The sequence below is a fragment of the Pagrus major genome, chromosome 1 (assembly GCF_040436345.1).
Source record: "Pagrus major chromosome 1, Pma_NU_1.0".
NCBI lineage: Eukaryota > Metazoa > Chordata > Actinopteri > Spariformes > Sparidae > Pagrus > Pagrus major.
The window spans coordinates 11,926,373-11,945,430 of record NC_133215.1 but is presented as its reverse complement, the minus strand read 5'-3'; the positions used below and the strand labels follow the sequence as shown (position 1 = coordinate 11,945,430).

The 19,058-nt window shown below is 40.8% G+C and overlaps 2 protein-coding genes and 1 non-coding gene across 8 annotated transcripts in view; 2 read left to right on the top strand and 1 right to left on the bottom strand.

Moving 5' to 3' along the window:
* lrba (LPS-responsive vesicle trafficking, beach and anchor containing) overlaps window positions 1-11,100 on the bottom strand; it is a 195,711-nt gene extending 184,611 nt beyond the window's left edge. For all 6 annotated transcript variants that reach the window (XM_073465119.1, XM_073465134.1, XM_073465150.1 and 3 more), the window contains exon 1: window positions 10,207-11,100. In XM_073465119.1, coding sequence (XP_073321220.1) covers window positions 10,207-10,392 — 186 coding nt within the window. In that variant the 5' untranslated portion in view covers window positions 10,393-11,100. The remainder of the gene's footprint in view (window positions 1-10,206) is intronic.
* Window positions 11,101-14,652: 3,552 nt separating this feature from the next.
* On the top strand, window positions 14,653-18,764 carry rps3a (ribosomal protein S3A). The gene is made up of 6 exons (XM_073465083.1): window positions 14,653-14,760; window positions 15,454-15,557; window positions 16,024-16,211; window positions 17,668-17,876; window positions 18,111-18,220; window positions 18,593-18,764. Exons 1-6 carry the CDS (start codon window positions 14,699-14,701, stop codon window positions 18,718-18,720), a joined length of 801 nt encoding a protein of 266 aa, XP_073321184.1. The 5' UTR covers window positions 14,653-14,698; the 3' UTR covers window positions 18,721-18,764.
* Window positions 18,287-18,357, top strand: LOC141006975 (small nucleolar RNA SNORD73). Its single transcript, XR_012179986.1, has one exon. It is a non-coding gene; the product is annotated as a small nucleolar RNA SNORD73 (small nucleolar RNA).
* Window positions 18,765-19,058: the final 294 nt, after the last annotated feature.

Here is a 19,058-nt window from a genome sequence, read left to right as displayed (position 1 = left end):
TTTTAAATGGCTTCACACACAATACACAGCAAGGCACAGTAATCATGTGCTAGGCTTTACATTTACATTGTTATATCTAGATTACATTTCTGACACATGGTAAAGTTTTAATGTCGCACACTGAGGAAAATGTCAGATTATACGATGGCCAAATAAATTTGGCAGAGGGCTAGATTTGGCCCACAGGCCTCTTTCTGTCGACACCTAATCTAAGCCATCGATCAATAGACCCGGTAACATCTTTGCCGTTCAGACTCACACAAGCTCACACATTCACACCCTCGAATTTCCAGCCAGTTTGGATTGCTGTGCCATATGGTCTTACACACACACATTGTAGATTTGCAGGTAAAGCCTGTATACAGTACGCATGCAATCAAAAGGGTGTGGTTTTTCTACCAATGTGAGTCTAACCTCAACCGAACCCAGTTTCAAAATGACAGTTCTATCACACAAGTATAGCTAACTTATATGCATGGACAGACTAAATTATCAAACAACTAAGGGCTGGAGGGAGGAAGAGTAGAATCATGCAGTGTATCTCACGACTTATACAGAGGAATACGCCACAGGCAAGGCTGCAACTAGAGCATTTTGCTTATGAGCAGGGAGGGAAAAAAAACTCCTAAATGGTCACTATTGTGTCAGTATTCAGCAGCATCCCTGTTAGACAAAGGTTGATTTGTTTGTGGTAAAATATACAGTAGTTTCAACCCATCCATGAAATCATAAAGCTAAGATGGCAGGATTTCAAGAGCATCCAACTGTCCAAACAACTACATTTTTTAAAAACAGATACTGTGGGGGCTGGCAAAATTAGCCTTATTAATTCCCCCCCTACAAAATTAAAGTTATTTTTATTAGCCTATATCAGTGTGAACAGACTAAAAACCATGCCATGGGAAATCCATAATGATTACTAGATAGCCTACTTAACTAAAAAATGCTCTCAGACGTCCATCATGGAGGCAGTCAGTATTCAATACAAAACCTACAGTTCAACTACTGCTTCAAGCAGACAAGCTTAGTGCAGTGATTATTCCACAGGCTCTCATAGCTCCTGTTTTACAGATGTTGCTTGTTGTAAAGATTTACAAAAAACCATAACAAAATTTATTTAATCAATTGGAGTAAAGCTTGCAGGGGGGTCTGGCATCAAGCCCTACACTGAAAGACAATGATTATGGCAATAGAAAAGAATTTCAGTGGAAAGTTTCCGGGCTGTTATGAATCATGTGAAGACAACTTGCCAAATTCCCAATTCTATCAGAGTAGAACAGGTAGAAGACAGAGAAAAAAAAATGTGTGTCACTCTGTGTTAAACCTGTTACAAGCTTCAGCGATCTCACTTAACAATTATATTGTGTTTTCACTGGAGCAATCTCCCCCACCAGGACTCAGGTGAGCCAATACCTTACGGCTCATTCATTTTATAAAAAGGAGCAGCATTTCATATTATGTTTTAATATTCACACATTTTTTCAGCATCCAACACTGAAACCTGGCTAGCGGGCAAGCATTATTAGCATATCATTACACCCCCTACTGTGAATAGAAGATAGCGGGCCAGGGGGTTAATATTGCCTCCTGTTTAGCCAAAAGCTCTGCTCCAGTGTTCCAGCATGTCAATTTAACCACCGTGCTTAGCACATTAAGCTGACAGGAGTGATGTTTGCATGGTGTGTGCATGTGTTTCGATAGTGTGTGATATTAGTCAGCGGGTACATTTTTTCACAGTTGACATATCCTGTGAGTGAATGCACATCATCTTGATTTTAAAAAATGGCAGTGAGCTTCATGACCCAGGTCAAATATAAAGTTATGCGCCCAAGTTGAAGTGCTGTGTTCTGTGGGATGGAAAATACATGAGTTTGGACTGATGTGCTCAAACAAAAATATATGCCACTCATGTTTTAGTACGAGAACATACATTTTGTGGGTCAGTTAGCCAAACTCTGACAGTCAAGGAAGTGTACACATAATAGCACAACCCACATAGCTACGACATTACAATAATAGCAATTATAGGAACTCTGGACAAAGTGTAGTGGACCATTTTCTTTTACTTTTGCCAGAGCTGTGTTGTAGGTACTGCCGAACCCAGCTTTTGTGTATGAAAAAAACATCTGCCAGCTCATTGGTGACAGCATCACAAGAGTGTGTCACAGGAGCTGAATAAAAACAGATATGTGTGAAGTGATATTTAAGATATGTTTTTAGTGACTCACTTACAAAGTCAAGCAAATGTTCCAGTCCAGTCATTTAAGGCAGTTTTGGCATCAGGTGCCCTGCGACATTTCCCTTTGGAGTTGGGCAGTATTGATTGGGTGCATCTGACTCTGGGGCATACACCGGATAAACTGAGGGAACAACAACTCCTCACAAGCCTGTGATAGATTCTATGGAAAGTTTTGGGAAAATTAATTCAGAGAGACGTCCCTGTTGCCACTGCTGACTTGACTTAAATAAGCAGCTGAATGGGTGGGATGATGCAAGAGTTCAGTGAGGTGTAACTTGTGCATGCATCTGTGCGTGTGTGTGTGTGTAAGTACTTAAAGCTAAAGTTGCACTAGGCAAGATTATGTCAAAACAAAGTCAAAAGGGGGCTGCAGCAGAGAATGGCATTCAGTCTTTGACAGATCACAGGTTTGCGCTTTTTGTAGGACATAGTCACTGATGGAATATTTTGTCTCTATATATTTTGTCATAGAAGGCAAAACCTTTGAGCTTAGGTTATGAACTTCTAAAGACCCTAAAAAAATAATATCTGGACTGGATTGCAACTGAGAATCCATCTTTTAACCATTAGTCTAACTGACCTCTGACTTTAACCTGCATGCATAACTGCATTTCCGGTCTTCGTTCACATCAACATGGAGTTACAGAAGACAGCAGACGACAAATGGACTGACGAGAAAGTCCAGGCCTCTTTGCTGTATAGTCACAAGCAAAAGTGACATAAAAACAGACGTCACTTTTTCAGGTGTCAGTCGACCAATTTGCCTAATCTTTCCAGGTCTGTAGCCAGTGGTACAGTGTTAGTTTAGATTTAAGTGAGCAGTTTCTAATTGCCCTTATGGCCGTTTCTGGAGAAACTGTTTAATTAACAGACTTTTGGTTATTGACAGTGTACACCAACAGTTCCTGTTCCCAGCTTCTTCCATCATAACCAGTAGTGCTCTGTTAAACTGGCTTTGTTAGCTGGCACTGTTTATAGAAGAAACAATAAGAGGGGAGCTGTAGGCCAAGAAGCAGATTACATTATGGCCCTGTTTCCTAAAAACTGGGCACATCACTGCAGCAATCACACATGAAGAGAAATGATTTGTGACTGGTTAATCTTTCACTTAACACTTAGTAATTTGACCAGGCTTGAAAAGGGAAATTGAAGCTGACTGCTGTGAATAGAGAGTGGGAGAGACAGGAATCATTAGGAGAATTTGGCCTCACCAATTTATTGAAAGCCAATAACGAGGAATACCGAGCCACGGATTTAAAAACGTCATAATTTAAACAAGTTGTAGTCTTTGATTGAAGGTTTGTCCCCTAATAATAATAATAATAATAATAATAATAATAATAATAATAAGTATTTATTCCTTTTAACCAGACTTTCACGTCAACAACAGATGTGATTTAGTCTACTGGGGCGTCACTCTGCTGACACTGACAAAGCATAATGTCTGTCTTGTAGAAAATGTATTCAGCTTCCATGTTTACCAACTGTACAAACAACCCAATTAGTCTACAAATAAGTGCACAAAATAATTAGACTACAAATAAGTGCACTGAATTCAATTAGAATTGTGCTTATTGGGTTGAAACATGTATAAACAATAAAGCTGAATGATTATTCTGTGCTGTGTCAAAGTGACAGTGCAAAATAACCCTCACCCTAAAACAATCACGTTTTACTATGTCCTTTGCAATAAGGAGGAAAACACAAAAAAATCCTTTGAGCTAGTTGGTGTCATATGGATCAAGTTGATGTGAAAACAAACATACTGTGATTTTGTTGAATAAAAAAATATAGAATACGATCAAAGAGTTATTTCAGACTACAAAAAAGCCTCAAATAGTGTATCTTCAGTTTCTTTCACATTAACATCTCGAAATATGTGTTCCCTAAGATCTTACAGTCTCTTAGTTGACACACGTCTTTTTCCCCAAGGGCCTATGCTTGTTTGTCAGCACACAGCAGGTGATGATGACGGGTACATTATCTGATCTGCTCAGGGGCTAAATAATGACACACCATGACTGGAGTGTCTCTTTTCTGCTTACCTGTATAGTAAGCAGAAAGCGGGCTTCCAAGTATTGGTCATTCGGAACCAGTTCAAGCAAGCATGCTGGCTGGTCAAACCTGTGTGCTCACCCTCAAGAAGCTTGCTGTGTTTATATTGCAATAAGTGTCAATAAGATGTGACAGCCATAATGATGCCAATTTTTTTGTTTAGGGAAATAAAAAAAGGTCACTTACAGAAACAACAAGCATTAAAAGGTAAAAACAAAACAAATCACACACATTTAAGACTATAAAAAGTCCAGTCATGCTTATTTAGACAACTGCCCTCAAGGGCTTCAAACTGCTTCGGCTCCGGTGGAGAAAGAGGGAAAAGGTGTGACCGTGGAATTGGGCTGATGCGACAGATAACTGAGAGAAGCAGATAGAGTTTCATTCATGTGTCAGATTAGAGGGCTCTTTGTTACTGCCAGAGAGGGCAAAGCATGCCTGGAGAGAGGACAAGGATTGCCCTCACTCCCCTACCGCTTGTATTATTGTGTGCAACTGAAGGGAAAGTGTGTTGTGTGTTTGTTGCATTCCTCTCGACATCATATGCACATGGGCAGTGAATTAAAAAGAAGCTGCAAGCTCAATCGTCAGGGTCAAAGCTAAAATGTTATTGCAGTTGTTATTGATTTGAAAGGGCCACATTTTTCTAACCTGAATCACAAAAAAACCTTAACACCAAAACCATCTTCAGGGCTAGATTCCAACATGTATAAATTGGATAAAAAATGACAAAAGTGGTGTACAAAAACTTATCTGATACCTTGGGCTTTAGAAATTATCTCACAATCAAACTGCAGCCATCTTTAGATTCTTGCTGGTAAAGTTATAAATAGCCTGCATCTGCTAAAACTAAAAGTTAACGCTTGTAAAATCAATTTCACGATTTTAAAACCTGATACATTATAAATTCCAGAGCACAGCTACTTTGCATGATTCTCCCCTGCAGTGGTGTGCAGGAAAGGTACGAAGCAGACTATTTAAAGAAGCACAGGGAAGATGCAGCTTAGAACAATTAATTTCACTTATGACAGCCTATCTCAAAGGAGGATCCTCTGTGTCAACATCAGTATGATCGGAAGATAAAGTGGGCAACAACTCACCATCAAACAGATACCGTGCATGTTCTGCCAAAGAATGATACCTTAAAATAATACTGAACAAATATGATAAAAACAGATGTACAACAAAGGTGTCTACATTTTCTGCAGAGCCCCTTCACAAAGGAAACTAAATACCAGCATATAACATAAAATATTTACATACCTGAAACATAAGACACTTTTAAGCTATAGCTCAGCCGAACATAGATTTAGATTTAGACTGGCAGTGCAACATATATGTTCAGTAGCTCAAAAGAGAGTAGAATATATGAATTAGACATCCAACACTAGGACCTGGACTACTAGCCAAAGTTACATTCCTCTCCACATACTTACTCATCTCCTGTGTCACCCGACAGAGGAGCCATGAGCCTGGAAGTCTGGCAGCCTTACATTAGTCAGTGGTTTACAGAGTCCTGGAGGACACAATGCTCTTGCCGGTGGAGAGACGCACTGTGATGATTGAGTGATTATTTAACTGATATTGGTACATCATGATTGTGCATGGTTTGTTTTACTGTTGTTGTGTGCCTTCTTTAAAAAATGGGGCTCAGTGATATAATAGAGGCCCAACAGTGTCAATCCATGTTGGATCCTCACTGTAAATGGACTTGCATTTATATAGCTGCTCTACTGTCCACTCAAAACGTGCCATATTCACATATTCTTATACTGATGCTGCGTTGCAAGGTGCCAACATGCACAACAGTGCTTTCCATCCAAGGTGCCCGACGATATTTCAGCCGTTCACACACTGACTCATCAAGTCGGGAGCAATTTGGGCTTCAGTGTCTTTCCCCAGGACACTTTGTCATGCAGCCGGAGTCGGGGTAAACCACTGACCTTCCAATTAGTGGACGACCAACTCTACCACCTGAGCCACAGTTGCCCCAAACATCAACACACTATCAACTATCAACATACACAGGACACACAGTTTATATAGCAGAAGCAGATCTCAGTGGAGTAGATGAGGACTTTTATTATCCAGTGATGGATTTATGTTCAGCTTATGTTTATTCTCTTATCCTTCCACATTTATCAAAAGGAACACAATGCCCTAACCTTGTTGTATGGAAACTTATTTGTCTCATCTTTTTTTAATCCCACATATGGGGTGGTCATTTTATGTCATGCACTTTCAGCTGCCTGCTAACAGTTCACTTGCTAACGGCGCCTTAGTGCTAACTAAAGGCGACATCAGAGTAAACGGATGCATCAATCAGTAGCATTTGTTGCAGACAACCCAACTGAGAATTAACACCCTACTCTGCAGCTCCTTGCAGCTTTCAGCATATTGTTTTGGTTAGCCAGACATAAGAAACAATGCTGCTTCCTGGAAATCTGTGGCCAGCCACTTACAACACAGTGGCTCACACAAACCGACTGCATGCTGCATGCCTTAAAAAATGCAGTGAACAAGTGACTGGTGAAGAAAGTCAAACATTTACCAAGCCCAAGTTTCCCAGATATTTTTCTCAAGAGCTGGCAGACCGAACCAAAACACCAGTGACCATTGGACTTGAAGTTTGACAGGCAGCCAAAAATAGGTCTCTGATGGTTTCTCTGGCTTGCTAGATGTTCAACTTTGTTCACCGGTAACTTTTTCAGTGCAGGAAGCATACTGTATAATCAGTATGTGAGATCCTGTGGGCTGGGAGCTGCTACCAAATGTTTTATCTGAATCAGTATGGTTTGGGGTTTTTTGGTGCCACAATCTCAACATTTAGATCACCGTGATAGAAAGCTGCATTGTGCTGTGAAGTAGGGCGTTGATTCTCAGTGGAATTGGAAATAGCCCTTTCACACAGTTATTAGTCCTTCCGATTCTGTGTAAAATACACTGCTTATTGCTACTATTAAAAAGGTTAAAGGGATGAAAAAATATGATCTTAAAGAGCTTTTTATTACAAACTAAGTGCAGCCTTGTGTCAATGTTTTCAATAATAGTGTTTTCATTGAAATGAAATGAAATGAATTGTTTTTTTACCTACAATGACCAAAACTGTGATAAATACTGTAAGAAATAAAATCTTAAAGGCCCCGCAAAACCACACAGGTGATTTCAATTACTCTGGCTGAATAGACCTCAACTCAGGTTGAAGGGTGATGGAGCTGTGCTTTGTTGTTTATACACACCCACACAGACCTGAGAAGAGGTCTAATCAGACAACATAAGTGACAACACCTGTGTGGGTGGATGAATACAGGTCTATAGGGGCTTGAATAACACACAACTGAAAGCCAATGTAAAGAAGGTCTAACTTTCCGTACATTGTCCTTCTATGCAGCAAAAATGCCAAATCTACTGAGGGAGGTTGTGTGTAAATCTGACATTTCATTTAATCAGCCACTGGGGAGAAATGCTGTAAAAATGCCATATCCTGAAGTAGGAACTACTGCACCTGTTCTTGGTTTTAATGCATGAAAAGCTAAATTAAATTTAGGAAATATGTTGTGAAGTTCATTGCCTCTAGTGAAGTAGCTCTGTGTAGTAGAATGCAAGTTAGTCTTTAACTACAGTCCATCACACAGACAATTACCATTTTTAAATTAAAAACAGTAAAACACTATGGATACCAGCTAATATTAAGAGTTATTCATGTTATTATAAAAGAGGATGGCCATTCTCTGGTTTACTAAGCTTTACTTCCACTTTTAATTGAAGCAGATTTACTGTAGTAGTTTAAATAGATATCCAGCTGGCGTGGACCAGATGTTCTGAGAGAGAAATGTGTAGTGTGAGGTACAGCTTCTTTGACTAAATGAGACTATGAGATACACTCTTATTCCCTCTTTAGTGACTTCAGGCAAAAACAAAGCCAATATAATGGGCTGCTTTCTTTAAAACAAGGGCATGCTGATGTTAATAACCCCACCACATGTGTCACGAGTCATGACAAACACTGTTTTGGGTCACATTATTCATGTGTTGAGAAAACTATGTTGCTGACCAAACACATTGTAGGCCTGAAGAGGGCTGCGAAAGAGAGAAGAAGAGAAAAAAGAAGAATGTGGCCGATATAGTAAATCACATTATCACCCGGGTGGAGGGTGAGCAGAGGATGTGGAGGGCATGAGAGACAGAGCGTGGAGGGTGGTGAGCATAATGAAATGCATGGTGCCATTTCTCAAAGCCCTAAAATGACACTGACCGCGCCAAACATGGAGTCCCAGTGACACAGGCAGAGCTGCTGCGCACTGATATTCCTGTCAAAACATATGCCTGGCTGTCTCTCCAGCTCATTTTTGGGCCATAATGATGACTTTTCCAGGCAGAAAATGCAAAAAATATATAATAATTAGTAGTCTGTGAAATTGAAAAGCAATACTTCCATCTAAAATCACTATTAATGTTGTTAATTGTGCTGATAGAATGCGGATATTTTTGACAGGAAGTCGAGACAAAACTGGGTGTTTCTAATGAGATCTCGAGACATCTCCAGCCTGGTTTGTGCCAACCAAAACCGGTATTGTAAGCCAAAACATGATCTTTTCCTAACCATGTGGTTTTAGTGCCTAAATGTAACCAGATCATGGGAACAAAACAATAAATAATTCTTCAACAAATCATGAGCCATTTGCAAAGTTCTGCCCTTACAGCCTAAATTCCTGCCTTATTTTCAAAAAACCTCCATCTTGTTTATTAGTATACGCAATAAAGTTGCAGCTGACTGAGGAACCAAGTCATTGAAACGATTAGTTGATGATTAATCTGCAACTATTTCGATAAAAGTGGTTGGCTCTGTTTGGATGATGGAAGGGCTTTGTGTTTCGCCGTGCAACAGCCTCATGAGAAGTAACTCTACTCCAGTTACATTTGCCTCCGCTGTGGGGGTTGTCACAAATTTAGGTGACTACGGACATGGAGGATGAGCCTCCCTTTCCTAGAAAAAAAAAAAAAGGAGTCCATTGTGTTGCTACAGTGACAAAGCAGTTTTGCAGGTTCCACCTTCACCTCTCCTCCCTCTCTCTTCCTCCTACCTAACCAGCCGAGCTCGGGTTGAGCATGCTCTCTCCTTCACGCTAAACTTCCTTGTTAACCGGTAGTTTCATTCATTCTCGTGCAGGAGCTGCAAAGTCATTTCACAACAGGTCGGGCAGCCAAAGGGCTATCAACGCTGCAGACAGCTGTGCAAGGACTTCAGGGTGGCCAACAGGTAGTAGACAGATAAGGCACATACACACTCTGCCTGACCTGGATATGTCACACAAAAAACAGCAGCTGATTTGCTTTGAACAGCTTTTCTGCCACGATGATTCTTCAGACATTGGTCATCATGTCATATTTAATTAAAGCCGAGGAGCAGTGTGTTTTTCCATTTGTGCAAACCTAATTATTACACGTTATATATGTGGAGTACCAAGAAACATAATTTAAAAATAGTATAAGCATGAAGAATTTCAAAAATGGGGGGGGGGGAATAGGCTATTAAGAAGTGTAGCACAATATTTGAGCCTGCATAAAGGCACCACAGTAGTTCTCACACTTAAAGCTGCAGACCAAGCTTTAAAGAATACAATAAATAAAATAATACTATTTGAAATGAGGTCAACGAGGACGATCAGGGCAACTAGTGAGAAGGTAATTCAGCAGGTGACTCACGCCAGTTTCCAATGTGGGCCATAAAGTCACAATGAAACAACTGGCGCTGAAGTATTTGTACAAACACTACGAGATCATCGACGCCTTTTCATGCAGATGAAGGATGATGTCAGACTTTTGCAAACGTTAAATTAGATGTCAGTGTCAGCTGCCACAGTGTGACAGTGCTACCTAAGGCCTATCCTGAGCTCTCATAATCAGCTTACCAGGTTGAACACCGTCTCCACAATGTCTCGGTTGGAAACTTCCCCAACTTCCACCAGGCCGGCGAGCACGGCGAATTTCATCCTTATCCCCCTGATAGGCACTCCGGGGTTGAGCGCCATGGCGCCCGGTCTCCCGTCCTTTCCATCACCTGGCTGCGCAGCGCCCGCCGTCTCCTCGCTAGCCATTGCTAAGGAAGGAGGGACGGGACAGGTGGCGTTCACAGGTAAGGCACCTGTTCACCTCCCGATGGTGACAGTGCAGCCGATGTCGGAGGAGAAAAGAGGGCTCTATCTCCCCTTCAGCTGAGTTGTTGACAGTCTACAGGCACACAGACCAAACGTTTTCCTCCCCATCCAAGACAGTTTAACGAATGAGCCTCGAAAGTGGGCAACAAAATAAGGCGCACGCAGGATTTAGCTGTTGACACCGCGAGCCTGGAAATGTCACCGCTTCGCTCCGCGGTGAACTACTACTCCTCTCTCTCCCTCCTGGTCCGTAACTTGATAGCAGACGGATGGATTAATGCTGTTAAAAGCCCGCGGGGAAGTGTGCTGCAGGTAACGAGGAGAGGAGCAGGTGAGGCAGAGCTCGCCCTTAACCCGGTTTCTCTCCCTCCGCTCGGTCAAAACGGCAAACGAGGATACGGTGACTTTAATATCTCCGTAACAGCGGTGGAAGTTGCTATTGTCACCGAGTCCAGACACTTGACAGGTAGCGCGCTTGGCAGGAGCGAAAACTCACAAACTGGAGGGGGCAAGTCCGTCAGCAGCTCCGGTGGAAGTCGACGAAGGACAGAGGTCCGCTCGGTCCTCCCCGGCAAACTCCACAGACTTGCTTAAATGTCAGCGTTCACCCAGCTGCGCTGCATTCTCTTCCTGATCTACCCCGGTAGCTTCAGCTCGTCAGCGCCATGACAGTGTAGCCCTTGAGTTGGCGGAGCATGCGCAGTGGGGAGCTGAGTCTATTCAGCTCAGTGGCAGGTGTGTCGCTCAGGTGACTTTGTAGCACGACGCGCTGGGATTCACTTGAAATCGACAGCGCTTCCTCATGGACTCAGACACGCAGGCGTATGCTTCATCACTCCGACAGGGAAGCGATGGAGAGTAACTCAAGTACTGTACTTTACTCGAGTATTAAGGCTGCTTCATGCAAGCAACGCTACATATTGTGCTTTTTACTCCACTACATTTATCTCACTGCTAGAGTTACTTTGCAGACCAAAACACATGGGTTTATGTTAGATAAGGTCAACTTTATTGTTCCAATGCAGCTGAACAAGAACAAATAGCAGGCTAGAGATAGGCTAAGTACTTAAAGGAATAAAGGTAGCATATGATATACAACTTGAACATCTACTAGACACAAAATAAACCAGAAAATATGGGTTCATGTCAGATAAAAATAAACTTTATTGTTCAAACCCAGCTGAACAACAATAAATAGTAGGCTAGAGATAGGCTAAGTAATAAAGATAGCATATGATATACAACTTGAACATCTACTAGACACAAAATAAACCAGAAAATATGGGTTCATGTCAGATGAAAATAAACTTTATTGTTCCAACGCAGCTGAACAAGAACACATGCATAGAAGGCTACAGATAGGCTGAGTGATTAGAAGGATATGGTAGCATATATTACACAACATGAACATCTACTAGTCACAAAATAACATTTGTACAAATTAAAAGAACTTAATATGATATTAACTAAAGTGTAAGGTGTATTGAGGCAAAAATAATATTAAAATGAAATATAATCTAAAATAAATGCAATAAATGCTGTGACTAAATTTATATTTGTATATTCTGTCTGTCTTGAGGTCACTGAAGACCTTTTATATTATTACTTTATAGTATATAAAGTAATAAGGAACTTAATGCACCAGATAAGAAACTGAGCAGGGCGGTACTTTTACCTACTACTACATTACAAAAACTCAAGGTGTGCTGAAGAAATTCTGGAAAACTTCCAGTGTTGTTATGTTACAGGACTACATATACTACATGGCAGATTAACTCATTAAATAGCCTAATCTTTAAGGTAGACTTTACTTTCAGAGGATATTGTCAAAATATCGATCATTCAGCAACTGAAATGAAAATCACGCATTAGAAAATAACAGCTGAAGAAATAGGCTACTAGAAATTAAAAATAATAAATTAAAGGGAAACTCATGTCTTAAGGTAGTTTAATATGTTCAACAAGCACGAAACACAGCTTGAAGCAGTGAAAGAAAAGAGAAAATGGGGTTTAAATCTATTTGCAACAAAAGCGCATTGACAGATGTCTGCATCCTGAGGCAGAGGAAACCAAACATTGAGGCAAAGTGACAGCTCTGCTTTGCTTGCCTTTTCACATTATCACCAACAACCCATGCCATGTGAGAAGCCTACAGAGGTGAACACATGAGAGGTCCCAGTTTCATCCACATCTGTTATTGCATGAAATCCAAATTAAACCCAATCTTGAATGTTATTGTATGTATATCCTCTCCTTTCTCTGCTCAAACCGATGACTTCATATTTGCTCTGCAGGATGGCTGAGCAACTATGAGTGCTGTTGCCACAGTGGCAGCTGTCGTCACTGACCTCCCACTAAAGTGTAGCTGAGTCCTCGGGGACCCTGGGAGTCATGGAAGCCAGCGGCACCACCCATGAGACGCAAGCCCCGTCTCTAATGTGATGACCTGAGAGCATCAGACTTGTTCACTGCAGCCTAAAGGTAGACCTTCTTAAATAAGGCTTTGAAACGCTTTTACTGACCTTTGGATTGAACAGGAACCGTGCTCTATTAGTTTTGTCTAACGGGGCACTAAAGAGATAATGAGACAGGCATATCAACCTTTTACTGCAATAGTCTTTTGCTCTCTTCCATCCATCTTGTTCGAAAGTTGGATTATCTGAGCAGAAGAATATCATTTCTGCAAATGACTCGGTGTCAAGCTTGACTGTGACAACCAAAGCTTGGGAGATTCACCTTTAACATACAGAAAGCAGCAAAAAGTACATTCATGATGATAAAAGAAAATTCAAAAACTTTCATGTGAGCCTAATTTTGATGCTTGTTCAAACAACACATACAATATTTTAGATTAAATGAAAATAAAAACTGCATACAGAAATGTAAATAAGGGGAAACATCAGAAATGCTGAGCCATAGTCATTTGTCTTGGGGTGTTATATTAATTGTAAGGTTTTGAAATACTTTAAGGTGAAAACATTTGAGATGTCATTGCTGGTACCATTGAAGAATAAGAATAAGTCTGATGTAGGCTACATATTAGGATGTCGCTGCAGCAGTGCCTTTGCTTAAATTTGTGTTTACTTCACCAATGGTCCACAGTCATTTATCAGTTGGAGGAATAACACTGCACACAAAGAATTAGCACCATGAGCGTACAGGAGTTTACCTTGATTATATATTATCATAACAGACAAAATTCTTCCCTTTGTTACAGTAACAGTTTGGGCGGCTAATAAGCTACACACCTGCATGACGTGTTCACATGACGTGTTCACACACCTAGGGACTGGTTCTGCCTGTTCAGAGATGATGGATTTTCTTTTATTTCCCAATAATCATGGCACTACTACTTGGAACTTGAATTACTTCTAAAGTGTATATTGAACACAATGCATAGCCTACAGGCCTATGTGAGGGAAATTATATGTATATAAGCAAATAAATGCTGAAACAGTTGATAGAATAAAGAATATCTACATCAATTGGGAATTTAAACACGACTGAATGATGTTGAATTTATATCTTTTAAATCTTTTACATATTTGCCATTGCTGCAAATGTATGTAGATTGAAGTTCCCTCTATAAATTCCCAGTAGTTGTTTGTAGCAGTTGTTTTTCAATTTCAAAAACGTGGTGTATGTCTTAAGGTTAAGTCAGAAACTAGAAGACAAAAATGATTTTTTTTTCTTTTTCTATATTTATTGATTTCTGAACTCAGGCTAATGGCTAATATATCAGGGCTCTTTTTTATTGCAGTCAGCATAAAAGTCCAAAAGATGTTATCCACAATGGTGGATATATTTATTTATTTATTTATTTATTATTATTATTTTATATAAGTTTTATTTGCTTATCAAACTTCAATGGACAAAAAAAATATAGAGGAATTTCACTTAGGCTTGATAACGTATCCTTAGTATAATAATCTGTGCAACTTCTTTTTCTATCTTTCTCTAACTGACTTTCCAACTTAATCAATTCAGTTGTGTTTAAATCAAAAGTATTTACAATAAGGTGCTCAGTTGCTTATGAAATTAAAATCATCGTGACATGTATTTGCTTTCAAAGACACCACAAAAAACAGTCTTTCACTTGGTAAAGTTAGTTCGCGAGGCTTTCCAACAGAGGGCGCTAAAGAAGCCACAGAGCCTCGCGAGATAAGACAAATCTCACGTCCGCGGTCTGTCTCTTTAATTCTCGCGGGATTTCGTACTTCCTCCTCTTTCACTCCCTGTAGCCAACATGGCAGTCGGCAAGAATAAGAGGCTGACCAAAGGCGGCAAAAAAGGTGCCAAAAAGAAGATGTAAGTAGCAAATTCACACATTGTTACACGAAGCGGGCTTTGCCTTTTTCATTAGTAGAACTTTGGTGGAAAAAATGTGAAGGATGAAGCTGATTTTGAGTAGATGTTACAGGGTCGGTGCTAGTCTCGTCATCGCCGGCCTCTGGCGCTGGATGGAGGTGAAACATGCTGTTTCCCTTTAGTCTGCGCTAATGTACTTTGTCGTAACTCAGCTGATTTAATTATACTTGTATATTTCATTTCCAAGTGATTGCTCTGCTGGAGGAAGCGTAACAACCTGTACTAGTTAATCCGCGTAATATACGGCCGGTAATGTTATTTGCGAGAGGCTAGCAAGTGTTAGCATGGATTTAGCCGAGCTTGCCGATCAACATGGCAGTCGGACGCCGCAGATAATCTTTTACTGCTCGGGAAAGCGGTGCTGTACACAAACGGAACAAGCGGAGTGTCTGAATTATATAGTTATGTTGTAGGAAGTCATAACCCTGTTAAACCAGATCTGTTAGAAATAAATCCTCCATAGTGCATGCTAGCCCGATCGTTGTCCCTTGCAGTGCGTGCTCAGCCGGCTTGCTAGCAGCGAGTCTGCCCTCTAGCTCGCAAGCACACCGTACAATCCATCTATAATTTAGTTTGAGCTGATTGTGCAGACGAGTGAACCAATTTTGTTTCTGCTTGTTTCCCCTCATACAGTGTCGACCCTTTTTCCAAGAAGGATTGGTATGATGTCAAGGCACCAGCCATGTTCAACATCCGCAATCTTGGCAAGACCTTGGTCACCAGGACTCAGGGAACCAGTAAGTCTATATAGTTAAAATATTATACAGTCATTGGTTGAAGATGGTCAGTGGTGGGGCTGAAAGAAACTAATATGCATACCCATGTGCTAGCCGTGGGAAGGCATGATGACAAGCTGCTTCGGTCACATATGATCCCTTGATAAATACCCATGGAGATCAGCTGATGTTCCCTCACAAGAAGAAAACGTTGTCAGTAACTGTGTGGAGAGATGAAGCAGGTTTGCATTAGTATACCTGTTTTCCAGATTAATAAGGTTGAGTGGAAAATCCTGGGTTAAAGGATGAAATAGCATTACAACATTGCAGTGCGACTGTTTAGCTGAGCTTGCCATACTCTTGGTGATGTAGTGGGAGCGTATGAACTTGTTTCAGCACCAAATGTTGGCGTTCCAGAGATTGTCCTTACTTTCATTTGTACATGTGCTTGTTTACTTAAGTGTACATCTTATCCATTACATCTTAGGAATCGCCTCTGATGGTCTGAAGGGACGTGTGTTCGAGGTGAGCCTCGCTGACCTGCAGAACGATGAGGTGGCCTTCCGCAAGTTCAAGCTCATCACCGAGGATGTTCAGGGCAAGAACTGCCTCACCAACTTCCACGGCATGGACCTGACCCGCGACAAGATGTGCTCCATGGTCAAGAAATGGCAGGTAATGATCTTGGGGCTTTTTTTAACTTTACAAAGGATACTGAATATCCTTTTAAAAATTTCACTGTGGTCAATATGTGCATTTTGGTATCAAATTGATACTTGCCTGACCCTCGTTAGTTCTCAATCTTTTGAGATTCAATAACTAGCCCTGTTTTCAGGGTGATCATTTCCACAATGAAATTATAATTTTGAGGTGTTAATGCTTTTGAATAAAAAGAACGCATGAGAACACCTAAAAGGTGAGCTCTCTTTAAGCGTAGTGGTGGTGTACAAGCAAAGTTGGGGTAGGCTGAATTGTCAGTGGTTTAAATATTAAGAGTGCCTGGGAGGTTTTCACAGGAATGGTGGTTGAGTGGTCTACTTTTAGGTACTTAACTACTACCACAGTAGTAAACTGAGACGTTACTAGAAAAGAGTGTGGTTGTGTTTTTGTTGGTCATATGCAGTTATGTTGCTTTAGTTAATCTCAGATTTGCATTGCAGTTGAATTTAAGATCATATTAGAGCTAATAGGTGAACCTGCATTGTTTCAAAAAAGGGAGCTACTGGTGAATCTCTCTTAATTAGATTAAATTGTAATGGAATTTGAGGAAACTGTCTGCAGAGGTGTTTCCTTTTTATCATGAGATAGCAGTTTTTCATCAGAGTGAGGTCGCCTGAAAGCCCATAATTCCTCCCTAAATAGATGTGACCATTGTCAAAGCCAACAGTGACATTGTGTTGTCACTGTGCCGCTCAGTTGCAACAAACCATGACGTAAAACTGTCATGACACTTTGTTAGAAGCAAAGCTGACCGGCTTCGGTTAGACTGCATGTTATCTAGCTTTGTTAAATAATCGTATAGGATGAAATATAGATAATGCACAGAAACTTTGTCCACTACCAACTGCCTTGGGCAGGAACAGTGCATCTATCCTGCAAAACCACTAGGCTATGCTTAGTTTTGTTATCGAGCTCAATGATTATGAAGGAAAAGTGAAGTTGGGATGCTGTTGTGATGGAATTTGTTCACCTTAATTAACTTTGTATAGCAACTGGGTAAAAGTGGCAAATCATTTTGTGATTACTGCGAGGACCGTTTACATTGATTGGACTACACGATTTTGGTTTTTGTTCTTGGATATGGAGGGATTGTCATGCACCGCTATTCATCCTTCAGTAACTGCACATATGTTGTGCTTTTTAGGACTTATACATATTTAATTTAAATATTATTATAACAGACGGCAAGTGAACAGAACTGAGGTATGGTACCGAGCTTGTGAAAATGTATCTTGTGTCAAGAAAGAAATATAATGTAAGCAGGCAGGGAAAGGTGAGCACAATACATTTGGATTGCCACACAGTTTAGATCTTAACACAGCTACAAATGGGAAGGTTAGAGGTTGAGACTGTTTGGAGAGAAATCTTCCCTGTGAAGTCTAACCGGTATCAATCTGTTCTTTCCATTCAGACCATGATTGAAGCCCACGTGGATGTGAAGACCACCGACGGCTACCTTCTGCGTCTGTTCTGCGTGGGTTTCACAAAGAAGCGCACCAACCAGATCAGGAAGACCTCCTACGCCCAGCACCAGCAGGTCCGCCAGATCCGTAAGAAGATGATGGAGATCATGACCCGTGAGGTTCAGACCAACGACCTGAAGGAAGTCGTCAACAAACTGTAAGTTGAAGTTTGTCCTGCCCATGAACGACAATTTATTCAAAGTATCATTTAATGACACATGATTTGTCAGCAATATAATTCATTTTTATTTAATCAAATGCATGTATTTTGATCTTCCCATCACTTGGTCTAACATGCCAGTTTGTGTAGATTTACTGCTGACTCTGAAATAGTTTTTGAATTGGGATTACCTCTTTGCATCAATGTGTTGTGTATTATTTCGTGTTCCAGGATCCCTGACAGTGTTGGCAAAGATATTGAAAAGGCCTGCCAGTCCATCTACCCACTACACGACGTCTACGTCCGCAAGGTCAAGATGCTTAAGAAGCCCAAGTTTGAGTGTAAGTGATGCAGTTGTAACACTGACCATACGAGTGGATTTCTTCCCCTGCGTGTTGCCCCGTGGGAACAGATGATGACAAACTGTTTCGGCTCCATATGATGGCCTGATTACTTCCCACTGAGATCAGCTGACGTTCCCTCACCAAAAAATAGTTTTCATTAACTATGTGGAGAGAGATCAAGCAGATTTGCAAACGTTGGGACTGTTTTCCAGACTAATATGGTTGAGTGTAAAATCCATATTGGGGTGAAGGATGACATATCATTACATCATTGCAGTTATTGGCTTTCCATCTGCTTAAATGTGCCGGTGCCTCTCGAGCCTTTCAGTTATGAACCCTAGTTAAAAGCCATTTGTGTTTTTGTTGCAGTGGGCAAACTGATGGAGCTCCACGGTGAGGGCGGTGCCGGCAGCACTGCAAAGGCAACCGGTGACGACACTGGAGCCAAGGTGGAGAGGGCTGATGGCTATGAGCCCCCCATCCAGGAGACAGTCTAAAACACCCTGACAGATTTAATAAAAAATGTAAAATGACCAACAAACTGTTCTGTTGTCTTTTCTGTCTTGATGTAAAAGTTGTAACCATCTACGACAGCTATTCTATTTTGTGACCTTTGGGAATATAGGTGTAAATATGGAGCTTGAACTGCATACAACTCATTAAGCATTATGGGAATTTTATTTGTGTAGCACAAAAGATTAATGAAGCATAGTAAAGATTATATAAAACTGCATTTGGTTCTCACTGTACCAGTCCAGGGAAATAGTTTCCAAGATGTTAAAATCAAGCATTAGTGAGTCAGAGCACAACCCAACTGTGCTCAGGAGTAAATTGC

Excerpts from the sequence above, each read along its gene's own strand:
- rps3a (XM_073465083.1), top strand. The coding sequence starts at position 14,699 with ATGGCAGTCGGCAAGAATAAGAGGCTGACCAAAGGCGGCAAAAAAGGT. Across the intron at positions 17,877-18,110 it reads AAGGAAGTCGTCAACAAACT|GATCCCTGACAGTGTTGGCA; the intron begins GTAAGTTGAAGT and ends TTCGTGTTCCAG. Across the intron at positions 18,221-18,592 it reads TAAGAAGCCCAAGTTTGAGT|TGGGCAAACTGATGGAGCTC; the intron begins GTAAGTGATGCA and ends TTTTTGTTGCAG.